The following is an 18,461-nucleotide window of genomic DNA, read 5'->3' as shown; positions in this document are numbered from 1 at the left end:
GAAATAAATAGATCGAACTTTCATCTTAATATCAAAATGAAAAGGTGTGTTCAGGAAGTAAAGATAAGTTATTTTTGAAAGTTCTGCTATTAAAAGACAAATGCTAAAATATGGCTAACTGTTCGCCGTCACTCACCTTGGGAGAGCAAAATATTTTTGGTTCACCAAAAATAATAAATGAGGAAATTTTCAATGTAAAATGTAATATAAATTTTATAGCGTGAGACGTCTTGATGTAATGCAAAGTATTAAATATGTTATAGACCTATAACTACACAATTTGAGAACCAGTCATTTTGTCTAGGGCACTTACAAAGTTATCTACTGATTGGTCAAAAACAATTACAAGAATACATCTTTTATAGTAAAAAAGAAGGAAGTAATAAAACATGGAGAACCACCTTTGACTTTAAGAATTTAGTGATCTAATGGAAAAGCCCGCCTGTTTTGAAGAAATCTCAGAGTAGACGGTAATATATTCAGCACGAATGTGATGGAAACCCATGGACTCGGCATAAAAACATGGATAATTTTATGTGTAACTACGTTTTGCCTGTACAGTTAAATACATATCAAGACTGAATGATAATAAAGTTCCAGTAATTCTAAACATCAAATAGTAAGTTTTTCAAACGTTTGCAAAACTTTGCCTTGCAAAGCTGAAGCTGTCAAAATGTCGTAACAATGCAAATGTCCGCTTACTAGGGAATTACGCCTTGAGGCCGAACAGAAAATGACAAGCCTTCAGTATATTACCAAAGGTTAATTAGAAGATACTGAATGCTTGAGCTATTTGTAAATTTGAAAATACAACGTAAAGCGTTGTCTTTATGTTTGATTCTGTTGATGTATTTTGTATGTATATTAATGGCACAAATACTGCTGTATTGTTTATGTATTTAGATGTGCAATGAAACGATAATACGTTGCTGTAGGGTTTATGTATACAAAGTATTTATGTACTTTTGCAAGTGACTATAGTGCAAATGAATAATTGCCGTTTTACAAACCTCATTTCTAAAGGTGTTTTAAGGAACTAAATAAATTACTTTTAAGTTACGCACGCCTTTAGTACTTCAAATTCCAAGACAATGTATATATATGACATTGGATGTCACTACATGCAATTGATACTGCAAAGTTCGATATAAGTAAATAGTATTTTCTATATATTTTACATAAAGTTGACACTGTTTACAGAACTCCCACATGAGCAATACATATTTCGTACTGCAATACCGGTATCACATCACAGTTACATTGCAGTCCATGTAATTGTTGTAACATTGCAGTTCTTAAGTGCAGTGCGTAGGCCGTAAAACATCTCTCCGTACTTGGACTCGGTGTCAATACATTTTCTTGGGATTCAATTCGAAGTTTCTGAATAGATCATTACAGGTGCTAAGGAGTGTGATAAGTACATTTCAGTACCTATCATGTACAGATCAGTAAGACCGTATCCGCTTTTAATCAGCGTGTAAACAACTAATAAAGTAAGAATAATTGCAATGTCTTATAAAATTACAATATAGAAGTGTGAATTGTTATTTACAATGATGATTAACTTTCAAATATGTATAGGCTTTCTTTAGCGTTCAGACCTATGAGTATGTTATTTTTCAAAGAACTAACTTTACGTAGTAAAATCATAAAATTGTATTTCTCTATTGTTACCATGTATTGAGAAGACGATGGTTAAGCAATCTCTACCTATTAAATGTCCGTTTCCAGATTTTAAGGTATGTCTAGTCAATAGGATGTAGCCTTAGCTTATTCTTGTTTTATTTACTATATCTTTATCTATTTGAGACGATTCAGACTAAGAATTCTTATAGGATCCAATCTGCAGACTTACAGAGAGACTCCACTTTGAACATTTCTTCTTAAAAGATCAATTGACTAATATCCATGATAATATAAAAATATGTCTGAACCCTGAATAAAGTAGCTGTCGCCTCACTGATAAATTATCTGTGCGTGCACTTTGTATCAGGTTTTCCCAAAACGTTCTGCTCTAATGGAGCCATCGTTCAAATGTCTTAATCGTATTATAAAAATGCTAGACTTTTTACTTAATATCCCTAAGGAACTTTATGCGCGACAATTCTTCTGATAATGGAGGAGTTGTGATATCTGCACACGGTTATACTGAGATTCAATTTTTCTCTACTGCGCTTTAGTATGTATTTGTAGTATTAAATTGAAATCTGCAATCTCCTACAGCATGCTAGATACAAATGGCACCATTAGAAGTTTAGGTCCCGAAAACGGATATCGATTCTTTTTAAATAAAAACTAATGTACTCATTTTCGTTTTCTTTTTTATAGCAGTTGTATAATTCTTAGTAAAATGCAAGTTCCTGAAAATCTGATATAAAAGAAAATGTCAAATAAGGGAATTCTATACGAATAATCTAGCTATTCTACTCACCCTGGCGTCGGCGTCGGCGTCACACCTTGCTTAAAGTTTTGCATGCAAGTACATATGGCTATCATTTAAAGGCATATAGCTTGAAACTGATTTTTTCTTTTTCTAGGTCAATTACCAACCTCACTTGGTCAAGTCCCATAACTCTGACATGTATTTTGGCCAAATTATGTCCCCTTTTGAACTTAAAGAATCCTGGTTAAAGTTTTACATGCAAGATATTGTCACCTAAACTAATGCAGATATTGAACTGAAACTTCACATGTGTCTTTGCGGTCATAAAACTAGGTGATAGCATCAAGAGCCTTAACTCTGACATGCATTTTGGCTAAATTATGCCCCCTTATGGACATAGAAAATTCTGGTTAAAGTTTTGCGTGCAGGTATATATAGCTATCATTTAAAAGCATATAGCTTGAAACTTATTTTTTCTTTCTTTTTAGGTCAATAACCAACGTCACTGGGTCAATAACAATAACTCTGACATGTATTTTGGCCAAATTATGCCCCCTTTTGGACTTAGAAAATCCTGGTTAAAGTTTTACATGCAAGTTATTAGTCTAAACATATTTCTATTTCAGAAAAGCATGAAATATTTACAATACAACATTTCAGGAATTGGACAGAAAGCTATATTAGCTTACAGTTGCCCTCTCCATATTACACAAAATTACATGCTTTTTTTCATGGCACAATTATTTACCAGTTAATACAGTATTATATGAAATACATGGAAAGAGGACACATTTCAATAAGCCAAAGTGCTTTTGTAAAACACAATTAAATTTTAAATATAAAAAATACTTCAGACTTATAGCAATGAATTGAATAGTAGGATTCAGAATCACTGGATATGGAATAATAAGCAAATCTCATTGAAATAGATATATGATACTGATTTAAATGGTAGTGTAAAATGTAATAATTAAACACCAAACTAAGTATAGAGTAGTAAAAATTTCAACACGTAAAGGAAGAAAAGATAACGGATGAACGATAAAGATAAAGTGTGAAGAAAATAGCTGTTTCAGAGAAAGAGAGGATGTCAAAATCCTTCAGTTCGGTGTAGAGCGTGTCGAGTTTTGGAAACAAACTCTGGACGTTGTAGTGGACAAAAGAAAGGTTCCTAGAAAGATCAATATATTCACTATCAGTTGAGACAGATGATGTAGGTGACGTACTACAGTTACCGGATAAAGGTCCCGAGTTTTTGTGAACATCCCCTGACAGAAGGATGATAGCAGAAATGTTCCAGAATTGAACAAAAGCAAAAAGCAATATGATTGAATAGACAAGACAGAGCGAAAAGATAACATTTATATGTTGATTCTTGCTAGGTGGATGTACACGACGGTGTACAGGTAATTGTTTTGAAAGTGAAGTCGTTGTAATAAATACACAGCCTAAAGCAAACAGGGACATAGCTGATGTAGGAATATGCAAGTTATTATCTCCTAAACTAATGAAGATATTGATTTGAAAATTCACATCTGTCTTCGGGATCATAAAACTAGGTGATAGCATCAAGAGCCATAACTCTGACATACATTTTGGCCAAATTATGCCCCCTTTTGGACTAAGAAAATTTTGGTTAAACTTTTGCATTCAAGTACATATAGCTACATGTATTACTAGCTACAAGTTATTTTTTCTTTTCTAGGTAAATTACTAACTTCATTGGGTCAAGTCCCATAACTCTGACATGTATTTTTGGCCTGCTTCTAGACTTAGAAAATCCTGTTTAAAATTTTGCATGCAAGTTACTGTCTCCAAATCAAATGCAGATATTGAATTGAACCTTGTATTGAATTGTATCTTCAGGGTTATAAACTAGGTTATAGCATCAAGTCCCATAACTCCGACATGCATTTTGGCCAAATTATGTCCCCTGTGAACTTAAAACTCCTGGTTGAAGTTTTGCATGCAATTTACTATCCAAAACAAATGCAGATACTGGATTGAAACTCTATAGATACTTTCACATTAAGGGTAATATTCCTGCTTCTTGGACAACGATTCGATTAGTACAGCATTTGCTGTCTTAAGGACAGCTTTTGTTTTTATATTTACTTACATCATTACCATTGTTTCTGACTCAAAGCTGATATCGTTGGTGTGTAGAGTAATTACGTTTTTTTCTTTCTGTGAAACACTGTAACAGTAGGTTACTTTTTGTACACACTATCATTAATTATATTTGTCCGGCTAAACACGGCACTACTGTATTCGTCTAAGTGAATAATGACTTCAAAATATAGATATTTATAATCAAGACAGTTTAACTGCAGTAAAAGCGTGACAAACGCTTTTCGATTTCATCGTAAAAAAGTAGAAAAAGCAGCAAATTCTCATGTATTTCCGTAACATAAAGTTTGTCAGCGATTAAGTTTTAAAGCTTTCTTAAGAAATATAGCATTTATTTGAAGATATCTAAAAAATATTTTTTTTTTGCTGTCGAACGATCTGGAGGCATGTCGTTTTAATTACATGCGCACATGAATTTCGTGCAAAACGGCTATTCTGGGACAGCCACTACTGACTTCACGGTTAGTCGATTTTCAAAATTAAACACTGACTTTCTTCAAGTGTAATGTGGTATGAAGAAAACAAGTCAAATTTATAAATTTAAGTTTTTTTTATTGAAAGATACCTAAGTTATAAATCTGGATAGTATCTTTTGCTGTTCAGTATATTATCATATCAAGTGAAACTCTATATAGAGTAATTTAGGTCATTCGTATTTTAATAAGCTATATTAAGGAACGTCCTAATGCATATGAAACAGCCACGTGTCAAAGTTGTCTATGGATTACTGGCGGCAAATGAAACCATTCTATGTATGTACTTGAAAGTTGCTTGATTGAAGAAGAATTCTCTTGATAAGACCGTGTAACACATCAAAAAACAAAATCCGTACTTTCTTGTTTCCATTAAATTCAATCAGAATGGAGGCATTGGAGGAGTTATCTTAATCAGACAAAAATACGTAAGAACAGTAATAAGATTTTATGTAGTATTGGTTTCTTTTGTATCTCCCAAGTCTTCTGACTTTTCGATTTTATATATGCATGTAACTTGAACTATGACAAACTTGAGACACAAGAATAGTCCCGTATACGGCGAGATTTGAATAACACATGATTGAGAGAGGTTTAAATAATTGTCACCTCTTCATAAATATTGAAATCCCGATATTGTATCAATATGTTTGATGTATTCATACATTTGCAGGTAACAGAAATGTCTGACTATCCCTTATATACTGTGCGTCTCTGCCATACTAATGGAGTCACCAATTTCTGTAAGATGCAATTTGGAATGGTAATATACTAACCGAATAGTCCTATGGTAATGTTTGCATATCGGAATAACCATGACAATTCTCCTACTAAAGGCAAAACTCATTAACCCGGAATTCGATTATACAGATACATCGAATGAACTTAATGATTCCAAAGAATCAGAAATATAGCAAAACATAGTCAAGACATTGAAAAGAAATCCGATCCTGTTTCACAGTTATAATTATAACTGCAAGCGCGTGTAATCCATTTAATTGTTTTTTGTCAAAATAAATTCATGAAAGGATTGCTCTTCAGTATAAAATCTATTATTATTATCTTTAATAATGTGTCAGATGTGATATTTGATGACATGAGGGAAAGTACTTCTTATTAAAAGCGATGTCGTCATATTCGTAAGGAAAATTCGCGAATGTTATCTTTTTCCTCAAAAACTAAATAGCTGAAATAGCTTCAATATTGGTTACTTAAATTTAAATATTTCCAGTAAAATCAGACATCAGACATTATTTGAAATAGTACTCTTGGTAATTAAAAGAGTCAAATGACAAGTCATATTTGGAACCTAAGCAAGCATCCAGGAACGGCCAAATAGTTCTTTTATTTCAGACAAAATACGACACTGCTGATAGAAATAAAATGCAGCAAAGCCGAAAACATGTTACACCTAATGATCTGCGAAGTGTTGAAATTTCCTTCACTTGACCTGAGAATGGTAACAATTACTAGGTTTATTTTTACATATGCCGGATTGCCTTGCTGAAATCTAGGTCGAATTTGAATATGGGTCATCTGGGGTCAAAAAGTAGGTCATAGGTGAAATCAAAGAAAAACCTTTTGGTTGCGATAGAGACTGTATTTTTCAATTGATCTTCATGAAATTTGGTCAGAATGATTGCCCTGATAAAATCTAGGTCAAGTTCGAATATGGGTCATCTGGGGTCCAAAACTAGGTCATATCTAAAAAAATACTTGTTTAAACTCAAGAGACCACATTTTTGGTCCAATCTTAATTAAAATTGGCCAGAATATTTGTTTCCATGACATCACTAGGTCAAACATGTTTACACTGTTATGGTGTGTTTCTCAGGTGAGCGACCTAGGGCCATCTTGACCCTCTTGTTTCAGTTTGTATTACATACTTTGTGTAAGTTTGTTTTTCTCTGGTTTCTAATTTATTGTAACAGAGTTTTGTTTCTTATTTTCGTATAAAATTGGAAGTATCTATATATCAATCAGTCATAAAATTATGGCCGGACAATGCTTGTATTAAAGTGATGTGTAAGATTGTTATTAAACTAACTCGTTCATGTTTAAAAATATCACAGGAAAGCTTAAAAACATTAGATCATATTAAAGGTGGAGTGTATTTAGACATAATTACGTGTCAGTTTTGACATATAATTTTAGTGAACATGTTAGAACTAGATTTACTAACTCGTTTTGTCTTCATCGGAAATATTGATGGCAGGGTATGTAAGAAGGTCGGTCCTCTCGATTCAACGAAGTGTTCACTACACAATAACTTATTTTCGTTCCATTTGCATGTTCTCATCACCGTTTTACATCTTTAAATCCATAATCTTTTCAATAGTTTATTTTGGGGAAATCTGTGTAACGAAACAGTTTTGCCATCCACAACTTTACCGCGATGAATTCCCTTACATATACAACAGTATTTACGAGATTTCTTTCTATTCTCGGGAAGCATTACGACAAATTCTAATAATAACCAACATTCACACTCGGTAACAATGAAATTTGACAAGTTTGATAGTCCCCGGAAGTTATCGTTGATTTCTCGCGCACGCGCACATCTCGAAATGGGAGATAATTAGCAAGGGGAGCAACCTAGTTTCGGGAAAGGGCTATTGTAGTGGAGAAAAAAAAGACAAAATTTAACGGGTCTGGGAATCGAACTCACGACGAAAAAGTATAATACGAATACCGTTATTCTTGTTTTTGTTTTTATTTGACAACATCACAATATGCGATACCTGTACGTCTGCGCTCTTTTGAAAATCACGTGATGTTTGCTGACGGGAATTCCGTCTTTTTTATAAACCGGAAAACCCTTATCAGAAATTGTAGACCAATGTTTCTATTTTAAATGTATTAGGAAAACAACGATTTTCAACAGAATTTGATCAAAAATACATTGTAAGAACATCGAATATGCAGCATATTGGTGAATAAAGCAAACGTTTGATTTTTTAAAATCTGACACCACGATGTGTGGGTTAGTCGCTTTAAACATTAAAACTCTCGTATTAAAGTTGTGAAAGATTTGCATTGACAAGTACATATTTTGTCAAAATTAATTAGAAATGCAATTTTATAAACTTATTATTATCTCCCTTTATGTATCACGGTTGCGCCACCAAGATACATTGAACATAGATCATATCCGAAGCTACACGCTGTTTTAAAAACTTGCCTTTCGTTTCAAATAGTTGAAAATAGCCGAATATTTATGCAATGCGAATGCAAAACTAGAAATTATGTTAAAATCAAAAGAAAAAGACAACTTTTTGAATAGTTTTGTTTTAAAGAAAGGTAATTATAAAATTTCATTAAAAGTAATGACATATACATTTCCAGTAGGGATTGATCGCTATGTTATCATTTTGTTCCTTAATTAAGTAAATCTCTTACAGAATATTGAGAAGTAAAAAAAACGTCATAAAATGTTTCTCAATTGTGACTGACCATCTTTAAAGAGTCCAAAAATAATACCGACCATATCGTCACCTTAAAAGTAAATAAGTCCTTCTTTTAAGACAATTCAGTTATCCACTTTTTGCACTGAGCTGAGTGTGGGGTGAATCAGTGTGCTTGAAGAAAATTAATCAATTGTTGTTAACATTTTGTCATGATTTGTTGTCATAAATAAGTGCTGGAACGCAATTTCCTTTGCAATATAATACCACTGTCAAATGTCTTAATACTGAAATGTCAAAGATCATTAAGAAACTTAACCTTTATAAGGAAATGTCTATTTTTATTATTCATACCAGTGTTATTACTGTTAAGAAACATTTATATGTTTACGAAATCAATACCAAATTCTTGCAGATCTTAAACATTTTATCATTAAAAGCTCTTAAACACCTGTACAACTTCATTCGAAAGATGATAAGTAATTCTTTGAGTACGAGGGCGATTCTAAAAATAATGAAAATCGCACGCTTCCGTAGAAGTTTGATATGCAAAATACTCATGTTATACATGAATGATATACTATGCAAAATACAACTATGAAGAAAATCTGAAATTAGAGCTTACATTAAAATACGTTGTTCTTTAGAAATAAATGCAAGGCAAATACTCAGTGAACTGCATACTTCATATGGGAAGTATGGGAAGTATGCAGTATCAGAGAAAACTGTTTACTGTTGGGTACGTAAATTTAAAAATAGTCAGGCAGTCCTTAAAGAGGCTTATCCTGGCAGACCCAAAACAGCAGGGGCGTCAAAAACATTGCTGCTGTAAGACGTCTAAATTATGAAAAAGCCGGTGCCGAAATTTCGGTTTAAGAAATCTTTGTGCTCGATGGGTGCCTCACATACAAGCTGAGGGTCAAAAGGCAAAAAGGGTCAAATGTGCTAAAGTTTCACAGCTTCTAACAGAGACCTAGGTATGCTGTTATGAGCAACAGCGTCGCGTTGACAACTGGCAGTGACTGCAAAAAGGTGACCGTAGAATTTCATCTTCTTTAAATCAAGGGGTACTGCAATACAAAATTCTTCACCGTCAGGAAAGTCAGTCACGTTTTATAGAGACAAAGTACTGAGAGCTGTCATTTACAGAACAAATGCGTCCAAGGACAGATTTTCACGGTCTCCAGTTGATCCATGACAACGCTGCGGCTCACAAAAGTGCCATCATTCAGTTCAAAAGTTTCTTAGAGATGAAAAAATTGATATAAATCAACCATCCTTTTTATTCACCTGTCCCTTTTCCACTTTCCAAGGCTGAAAAAGAGAGACTACTGTTTGGATTTCTCGAGAGCGGACGTGCGTGGAAGTCAAGGGCGAATACTTTGAAGGGATAAACTAAGTTTGCCGTCTGTATATAGACTGTGTACCATATTCCAGAACAATCGTCATTATTTTGTGAATGGCCCTCGTATAATACGCCGTTTTCGTTACTACACAAAGGTGGTGTAATCCTTCTACCTAGTTATTTTTTCTTGAAATTAAATCATCACTGATTTGTGAAATGAATCCCCTTCGGCGCAGTGATCAATTTAATCTGCAATAACATGCTAGACATAATATAAAATGGCTGATGGAGTAATTACATTGAGAAATACGAGATGTCTTCAATGATTAATATCATAATACCTAAGGGTATGTCAGATATATCTTCTTTCCATGCTTCCGGAAGTCGGAAGCATATTAGATTCTTTGTAAAATTAAAAAAATTGTGTTTAACAATTGTATCGCTTTTGCATAAAAGGTAAACTGTCCGAAAATAGTGATTCGGGAGCAGCCATACGCACATTGTCATCAATTTTGTTCTCTTAAATAGCAATAATCATTACTCCCTTTTCTCATTTTAAAAGATAAAACTACATGTTTTTAAACTGAGAAATATTATCAGGAGTACTTCTGATAGTTATTGCAACATGGCTAAAAAAGGAATGCAAATCAATTTTTATACAGTAAACCTGCAAATTCCTTAGAACTTACTTAGAGCTGTATGAATTGTAATTTATCTCAAAATCATTTAAAGTTGATCCTGTCTGATTCTAAACATCTGCCTGGTTTAATAAACAGACTAGAACCGCGTTTATAACGTCTCTCAGTTTCTTGACACTGTATTCATTTTTCCGAATTTATGTTTGTCCAAAATTCTGTATACTTTCTGATATTTTGCAAAATCATGGTCGTTTTTTTTGCAGGTTAGGCAAGTACTTAAATTGAAGCATAAACAATCAGTGTAATCACTAAACTGCCTCAATATCAAATATCTGTCTTTCGATTCTGACCGCTCGATGAATATTGAGGTCAGCGAAACCGAAAGTACACTTTGGCAGGTGGCGCTAAAATGACGTTATTTTCAGACTGGTTTGCATATTGTTTTAAACAATAGCTATCAGCGACTTTGATGTTATTGGATCAGTCTAAAATCAATCTTGCACATGTTTTTGTAAACATTTGCCTGCGGGTACGATTAAATGGTGAATTGTTTGCAGATTGTGACAGTAGGTATTAAGATAATTAAAGCCTCGGGCATGTATCTCTTGATAAACAAGGGGATTATAGACAACTATCAAAATTATATTTGAAGACTTGATTATTGATTTCCAGGTTACTCGATACGGAGTTTCACGGTAGCCCGCCGGGCACGCTCTGAAAAAATTTAGTAGCCCGACAGAATTTTCTGGTAGCCCCCGGGCTCCGGACATGGGATTTCTGAAACCCTGACATTAATTTTATTATATTAATTTAATTATATTGCCATTTAGTGCAAGACTTATCGAAATCAAAGTAATACAGGAACATTGTTTGTCTAATCTATTTATTTCTTTTGTCTGAATATCCGTGGAAATATTTTGACCCCATTCTTCAATCAATTCTTCGAATAGTCGAGCGCACTGTCATCAGACAGCTCTTGATTTTGAGACTTGATACAGTGTCACATAACATATCTATCCTCGTGTTCTGCTAGCTATATGTTTTGCCTGACGGTAATCATTAAGGGTTTTGTTAAGAAATAAAACCTAAAACATTGCGTTTTGCCACTAATCAACTTCATTTCGAGATCAAATGATAGTCCTTGATTTCATACAAACTACAGTCAAACCTTGGATTATCTCTCTATATATATATTGTAGATACAGGTTTTTAGGGAGAAAGCCATGTATTTTCTATAAAGTTCACCTGTCACTGGAGACTGCTCAAGTTATTTTTTTATAATAAAATCAATAATTTATTTCTTCAAGGAATTGGTCATCATGACTCTGTTGACGTCACAAAATTACCTGATCCAGTTCCAAGAGGGGTTTTCAAGCCTATACACCTACCAAATGGAAATTCCACACCAATCACATTTGACCTTGAAACAACTGATCTGAGTAAGTAATTTATCTTCTAAAAATGTTTTATAACATCAAATTAACACTTATAGATAATTGAAAAAAATTTGATATCACAAAAACAAAATTTCAAAAACTGTCAGATTTGCCACGGTTCAGAGTTCAGATGCGTAGGAATTGAACAACAAGGGCATTGGCCGGAGTGGTTAAATACTGAAGCATCTGAAAGATGAACCGTGGTTATTCTGACATGCTCATTGACATATTTTAATAGATATTATCCTCGACTTCATTTACCCTAGGAATAATGTATCGGACGTCATGTGGCAATTTGACGTCATAATCGACGTTCTCTCTTACCAGTCCACGCGTCAACCGTTGAATAATGTAATAAATTATAAGATTTTAATTTTCTTTTGTTTGCAGTCCGTGACGGCAACTTTCCTCACATCACTCAGATAGCAGCCATGGAACTCGAGACCAGCCAATCCTTCAACAGATATGTTTTGCCCAAACAGCCGATAGCTGTCACAGCACAACAAGTCACCGGTATATCTCTTTCGTGCAATGAAATGACAGTCAATGGGCATATTGTTGAACCATCTAGTGTCACAACAGCACTGAATGACTTTTGTACATGGCTGGAAAAGTTTAACAATGTAATTCTTGTTGCACATAATGGGCGCAGGTTTGACGTTCCAGTTATTATAAGTGCCATCAACAATGTAAAATTGCAGGAAAGGTTCTTCAAATGTGTGTCAGGTTGCACCGATTCTTTATCAGTATTTCGAAAGCAGTATCCGGGAAGATCTTCGTACAAGCAAATAGATCTGGTTCACGATATTTTAGGTGCAACCTATGGAGCCCATGATGCTACTGAAGATGTACGAGCTCTCGGACATCTTCTGAAACACTCCGCGTCACACCAAACAGTGCTACCTTTCAGTTTTTCACCAGAAGCTGTGTATAAAAATCAGATATACAACAGAGAGAAATCAAAGAATTTTCCATCTGTAAGTGTTCTTGTTTCAAGTGGTATATGTAAGCTAAACATTGCTGAAAACATTGCTGGATCAGGGCTCAATCTTTGAACATCTTAGGACAATTTTCAGTCGTGAAGGGGAAGACGGCTTGACTAACATTTTTATTTCTAAGAATAGTGATGGCCAACCTCGTGTCACAAACACTAAGAGAGTATTAGAGTCCGTCATTCCTAAACTGGTAGAATTGTTTAGCAAAAACAGTTGAGTCAAAATTATTTAATGATTGTTTTAGAGCAGACTGTCTTGTCGGAAAAAAGTGAAATGCGGAGTGTACATCAGTGACTTCTATTGCACATCAGTGACTGTTATAGTAGTCGCAACTTGACCGCGATGGTTGACCTTAGGCTGATTATTCATATCGATTATTTCATTGTAGAAAAATGGGGTACTTGGAGTAGCCGTCAATTTTAAATTTATGAATGCAAAGAGCTGAAGCGTTTTACGTGCACTCCTTTTTCAATAATAGGTTGTATCTAATTACGTATTATAATACAAAGGTCAACCATCGGGGTCAAGTTGCGTCCACTATAGTATTATTATGATAATTGTTTGTACAATTTTTACAATTAAGGTCCTTGTCGACTGATGGGTCAAAATCGGAAGGTTAGCCGAGTTAATAAAAATTGTAATAATTTTCAAAATATACGGTAAATTTTCTTAAAATTTTGAAATCAACTTATCTTTTGGGTACAGATACTAGAAATATAGGTTTATGCAGATTTTCAATATTGACTATTAGTGTGCTAATACCTTAAAATGTTTAGAGATACAGTGTATCTATAATAATACAATTAGAAAGTATTATAATGAATTAAAATTTTAGTTCATGTTACAACTAACGATTGGCAATTATTTATATAATCGTTTTGATGTTCATCATAAAGAAAATTATTTGAAAATGAATCGAATTTCTATATATACTTTTATGACTGAACAGATTCAATTTAACCGAGACTGATATTATATTCTTAGTTGAGTTTTATGCTTTCAAAGTGTCCTCTTACATGTTTTATTGCGACAGACAAGAAATTTTTTTCTCTATCCCGTTGCCCTTTTTGATATCATGCATATAATTTTTAAATACGACCGGTGCTATGTTTGCATTAGTTGTAATGTGAATTTGTCTTGTACGTTTTCACTCGCTGTAAATAAAACGTAAATCGTTTTGTTATATATTACTATATGCAATGAGAGATCGGCTACAGATGCTGTTATTAGCCCCCTCCCCTCCCCTAGAAGAAGGAGGGGTATACTGTTTTGCTGATGTCGGTCTGTCTGTCTGTCTGTCTGTCGCCGGTTGGGCCTAGGAACATGAAATAAATTTAGAACGCTAAGGATCTAGGATCTAGGTTCACGAAATTAAGACCAAATAAATTATGTTCCTTATGCAGTTATTGAATGCATCGGGTTGGGGGAGGGGGGCTGGTGGGGGTTCAGGCATTTCGTGTGCTACGAGCTCTTGTTTACATAAGCGTTGAACCATTACTAACCTTCAAATTTCTTGATGCCAGCTATCATAGGAACTAATTGAACTGCACTGACTTATTTTATATTGCTATGAAAGTATATTTTGTGCTAAGATTACGCAAGCATATAATCATGAATGCCATCACAGCTCTTCTTGCTATCTAGACGGTAAATTAAACAAAGATAATCCGTAATTTGCTCCTATAGTTGCTAATAAATATCCTAGAAAATTTCAGTTAAATAAGTACAACAATACGGTTATAATTTGTGACGTTAATATTTCTGAGTTTGATTACAAGATATGCAAGAACCTGTAGTCATGTCTATAACTTTCAGACTTTCATGTTAATATATAAAACAAATTTTAGCTAAACAAAAGGTTCTTTCCAGTACGTACATTCTGTCTTTTAAGACTATTTGTTTTTGGCATAATGATACAGATGTTCAATATGACCGTGATGAAAAATCTGTTTTGTTACTTTATAATATGAAAAACTTCTGAATTCTGTGCAGAGGTAGCCCATCTCGGATGTTTTCATCACGTGATTAACACACGCGAGCTATGTATACAAAAATTTACACATATGCATACACGAAACGCAAGATAAAGGTTTAGACAGATAACAAATAAATAGAAGGAAGCATCTGCAAACCTAAACTTCAGCACTAAAAGCATCACGTACGTGACCAGCGTGATTATTTGGCGGGAGTCTATTTTAGATCATGCATATTCATTATATTAATCTCTACTCTAAACTAATTCTTATGCCTTGTTGGCCTACCGTTGATAATTTGTATTTCACAATAGATTTTCTTAAAGATGCTTGAAAACACATTGGCATAGAGGTTATTTGCAATGAATATGCATGCGTCCAAGATGGCGGTGCCCTTCTGCTAATCGGATTCTTTTGACAGTAACCTTGTATCTATATTACCTGCTCAGACAAGTGTGAAATGTCAATCACAAGTGTTCTTTCTCATGAGAAGGAACAATAATAATAATATTATTATAATAATATGTCTATTTCCAAAAACATCCTTCAGAAAGGCTACCGTTATCGTAAACCTGCAAAAACTTTTGCTATTTTCTTTTTAAAGAGATTTGATTTCAAAATATGAATTATTTTAGTGAAAGATATCTTACATAACATCTTAAATTACTTTATTTTCAATTCACAATCTTTATTGAATTGCTGTGTATGTCATCGATGGCAGTGTGAGTCTCCAAAATCGGTACTAGTAAAAGCCTTGTTTGAAAATGTGCAACAAAGCAAATTAAAAAAAAAAAAATATTGCATCTTGACACACAATCTACTTTCCAGAATTACTGATATATGTTGGCTTCCGAATTATCAGAAAAAAAGATAATTATGTATAAATGATTGTTTTTCTTTTTTACAATTGTAACAACAGAAAAGTAAAAGGTTTTGATTAACGTTATTAGATCCACCAGATGTTTCTGGACGTCATCAATTTATAATACGTCCGCGGAATCTTTGGGTTACAGAACCTGCACGTTTTGCTATATATAATCACCTTTTTGAGGTGGATTATGCACGTTTGTCTGTATTGCTAGGAATTTTACCGTAGCGTTGACCTACCATAAATCGTTATAGTAAGGTCTTTGGCATGCTGACACTCATATAACATGAACAAAGCAAAGACAAAGTGTACATACCTTTTAATCAATATCCCAGCAGACAATATATAAACTATAAAAAATGAAAACTTCCTTTAAATGATGCACAATCCCCCTACAAAAACAACATGTGTATAAAGTCCGCCATTTTGGAAACCCACCAATTTTCGTGACCTTGACATTGTATTGTTTTAAAAAGTATACAGCAGTTCAAAATATCTATTCCAACACAGTTGAAGCATAACCACAGTACAGGTTAATATTTCTGCAAATATAAAAACAGAAAAACACAACAAAAACAAGGTTTTTACAATATTTTCAATTGGTTTCATTTTTTTATGACATTTCTAATTTACTCTTCAGTCAGTTCAGAATTTCTTTGGTGGCATGGACATTCAAAACTGTCATTGTACCTGACAACCCTTTGAGGACAGCAGAATTTCAAGTGGGTCCAGTGATCACATCCAGCAATGTCGCACTTGGCCCATTTAACAAAAACCAGTGACACAATATTTCTGAGTTCCTCAGGCTCAAATTTATGACATACACAACATTTTTCTGAATCAGTAATTTCAGTGTCTGAGAAGTCAGACGAGTCAGAAGGATATACAACAACTTTTGAAGGACCGGGCTGGGGTTCGAATCCCAAGAGTTTCTTCTGAACATTTTTAGGTTTAGGTAATTTTGATACCTTTTTATTTTTAGACACTTTACCTGTTTTTGATGACTCAGTTTTCCTCTTTTTCTGACCCTCAGAGAATTCAATGATTTTTTTCTCAACAACTGGATTAGTAATACATTTACCAGATACTATTTTGCTAACAGTATTTTTATGTTCCTTTTTACTTTCAAATTCCTGCTTCTTAGCAATCAACTCATGGTCAGGAGAAAAAAAGTCCCCGGGATCACCAGAAGGCTTTTGAGAACAGACAGTATTTTGTGTCATAGGTGTGAGGTGATAAGCATCTGCAGGAGCTAATGCATCTTTAGAGATTGCAGCTGGTTGAAACGGATAAATACCTGTTTTCTGAAATGCAGATCTCAAGTTACTTGCAGATAATCCAGTTGCATATGCTGAACATGCTAACTTACAAACATTGTACCGAGTAATTCTAGATTCTGGACTTGTTCGTAAGAATTTGTGACACGCTGAGTTATAAACACGCTGCAGTGGTCCAAAGCACCCTACATCTAGGGGTTGTAATAAGTGACTAGTATGAGCTGGAAGTACAAATAGTATGACATTGTGTTGCTTGGCCCATTCTATAACTGGAATGTTAATATGGGACAAGTGCCCATCAAAAATTAGTAAAATAGGCTGGCTTTCACCTGGCCTTTGAACAAATTTAAGAAAATGTTCATTCAAGTATTTCAAGAAAGTGTCTGAATTGGACCAGCCACTGTCAGTAGCACAGCCAGACACTCCTGGTGTAGATTCAGCAAGTAGCTCATTACTCATGCGCTTTCCTTTAAAGATAAAATATGGTGGATGTTGAGTTCCAAGTGCATTCCCACAACCTAAAGATAAAAAAGAAGTTTGGAAAAATTAATTAGATAAATAGAAAAGTAATCTCCTTTTTTTTAGAGCTCTCCCTGCTTGAATTTGAAAATTTCAAAAAAAAATTTAATAAGTAAAATATATGGGATCACAAACCTAAGATAGTAGTAATTGAAGATCTTGGTGAAGTGATGGCTGGTACTGCATGTACACCTTCTGCAACAACCTTCGGCGGACGATGTTCAGTTTGGACTCCCTTCTCATCAAAGTTGTATATGCATTCTGGTTTGTCAAGAAGATCATTGGCCAAAAGTACAGTGTGAAGATTTTCAAAGTATGAATTAACAACATGTTCAGATGTTGCTTGAGCTCGTTCCTTTGCCAGTGCTCTTGGACTTAAAGTTTTTAATTCTGGCCATCTCGATTTAAGTTCACTGTACCATTTTTCTGATATAGGCTGGTCTTTAGATCTCTTCCCCAGGTGCACTGCGTAATTTGAAGCTTTAGCAATGACTTCTGGACCTAAAAGTTAATGATAACATTTTAAAAGCCCAATACAAAACTGTTATGTTATGCAGTTAAGCTCCTGTTATATTTTGAATACAGTTAGGGTTGAAGTATTGCACATTTATGACTACTCAGTATGTGATTAATAAATGAGAAGAAAAGCAGTTATGTATAAAACTATGCCAAATACCTGTATAACCATAACCTAGTGACGCCATGTACTTCAGATTGTTTACAAATAATGCCTCTTCCTCTTCACTGAACAATGGCTGAGGTCCTGACCGGACTGTCTCAGGATCTACCTTATGCAATACCCTGTCTCTGAGCGTCTGCATGGGTACATTGTACTGAATTGATGCCCTTCTAACAGACATGTTTTCCTCCCTCACAGCCTGATAAGCATTAGTAAGAGCTGTAGGAGAGTAACATCTGTACTTTACAGCCACCTTTATGGGATTACACTGAAAAATATCAATATACAAAACAATGATAACATAGCTAATTGTGGAAAACAATATAGTGAAATGAAAAAAA

General features: G+C 34.1%; 2 protein-coding genes across 2 annotated transcripts; one reads left to right on the top strand and one right to left on the bottom strand.

Moving 5' to 3' along the window:
• The first annotated feature begins 10,048 nt into the window (after window positions 1-10,048).
• LOC128555448 (DNA polymerase III PolC-type-like) lies at window positions 10,049-13,309 on the top strand. The gene is made up of 3 exons (XM_053537734.1): window positions 10,049-10,082; window positions 11,681-11,812; window positions 12,200-13,309. Exons 1-3 carry the CDS (start codon window positions 10,049-10,051, stop codon window positions 12,862-12,864), a joined length of 831 nt encoding a protein of 276 aa, XP_053393709.1. The 3' UTR covers window positions 12,865-13,309.
• A 2,965-nt stretch (window positions 13,310-16,274) lies between these two features.
• Window positions 16,275-18,414, bottom strand: LOC123562307 (uncharacterized). The gene is made up of 3 exons (XM_053537733.1): window positions 18,118-18,414; window positions 17,577-17,942; window positions 16,275-17,440 (listed from the first exon to the last, which is right to left on the bottom strand). Exons 1-3 carry the CDS (start codon window positions 18,299-18,301, stop codon window positions 16,275-16,277), a joined length of 1,716 nt encoding a protein of 571 aa, XP_053393708.1. The 5' UTR covers window positions 18,302-18,414.
• Between the last annotated feature and the right edge of the window lie 47 nt (window positions 18,415-18,461).

The sequence above is a fragment of the Mercenaria mercenaria genome, chromosome 3 (genome assembly GCF_021730395.1).
Source record: "Mercenaria mercenaria strain notata chromosome 3, MADL_Memer_1, whole genome shotgun sequence".
Lineage (NCBI taxonomy): Eukaryota > Metazoa > Mollusca > Bivalvia > Venerida > Veneridae > Mercenaria > Mercenaria mercenaria.
Note: the sequence above shows the minus strand (reverse complement) of the source record. Positions and strands in the feature narration are given on the sequence as shown.

Excerpts from the sequence above, each read along its gene's own strand:
- LOC128555448 (XM_053537734.1), top strand. The coding sequence starts at position 10,049 with ATGTCTTCAATGATTAATATCATAATACCTAAGG. Across the intron at positions 10,083-11,680 it reads TAATATCATAATACCTAAGG|GAATTGGTCATCATGACTCT; the intron begins GTATGTCAGATA and ends TATTTCTTCAAG. Across the intron at positions 11,813-12,199 it reads CCTTGAAACAACTGATCTGA|TCCGTGACGGCAACTTTCCT; the intron begins GTAAGTAATTTA and ends TTTTGTTTGCAG.
- LOC123562307 (XM_053537733.1), bottom strand. The coding sequence starts at position 18,301 with ATGTCTGTTAGAAGGGCATCAATTCAGTACAATGTACCCATGCAGACG. Across the intron at positions 17,943-18,117 it reads ACTAGGTTATGGTTATACAG|GTCCAGAAGTCATTGCTAAA; the intron begins GTATTTGGCATA and ends ATTAACTTTTAG. Across the intron at positions 17,441-17,576 it reads TTCAATTACTACTATCTTAG|GTTGTGGGAATGCACTTGGA; the intron begins GTTTGTGATCCC and ends TTTTATCTTTAG.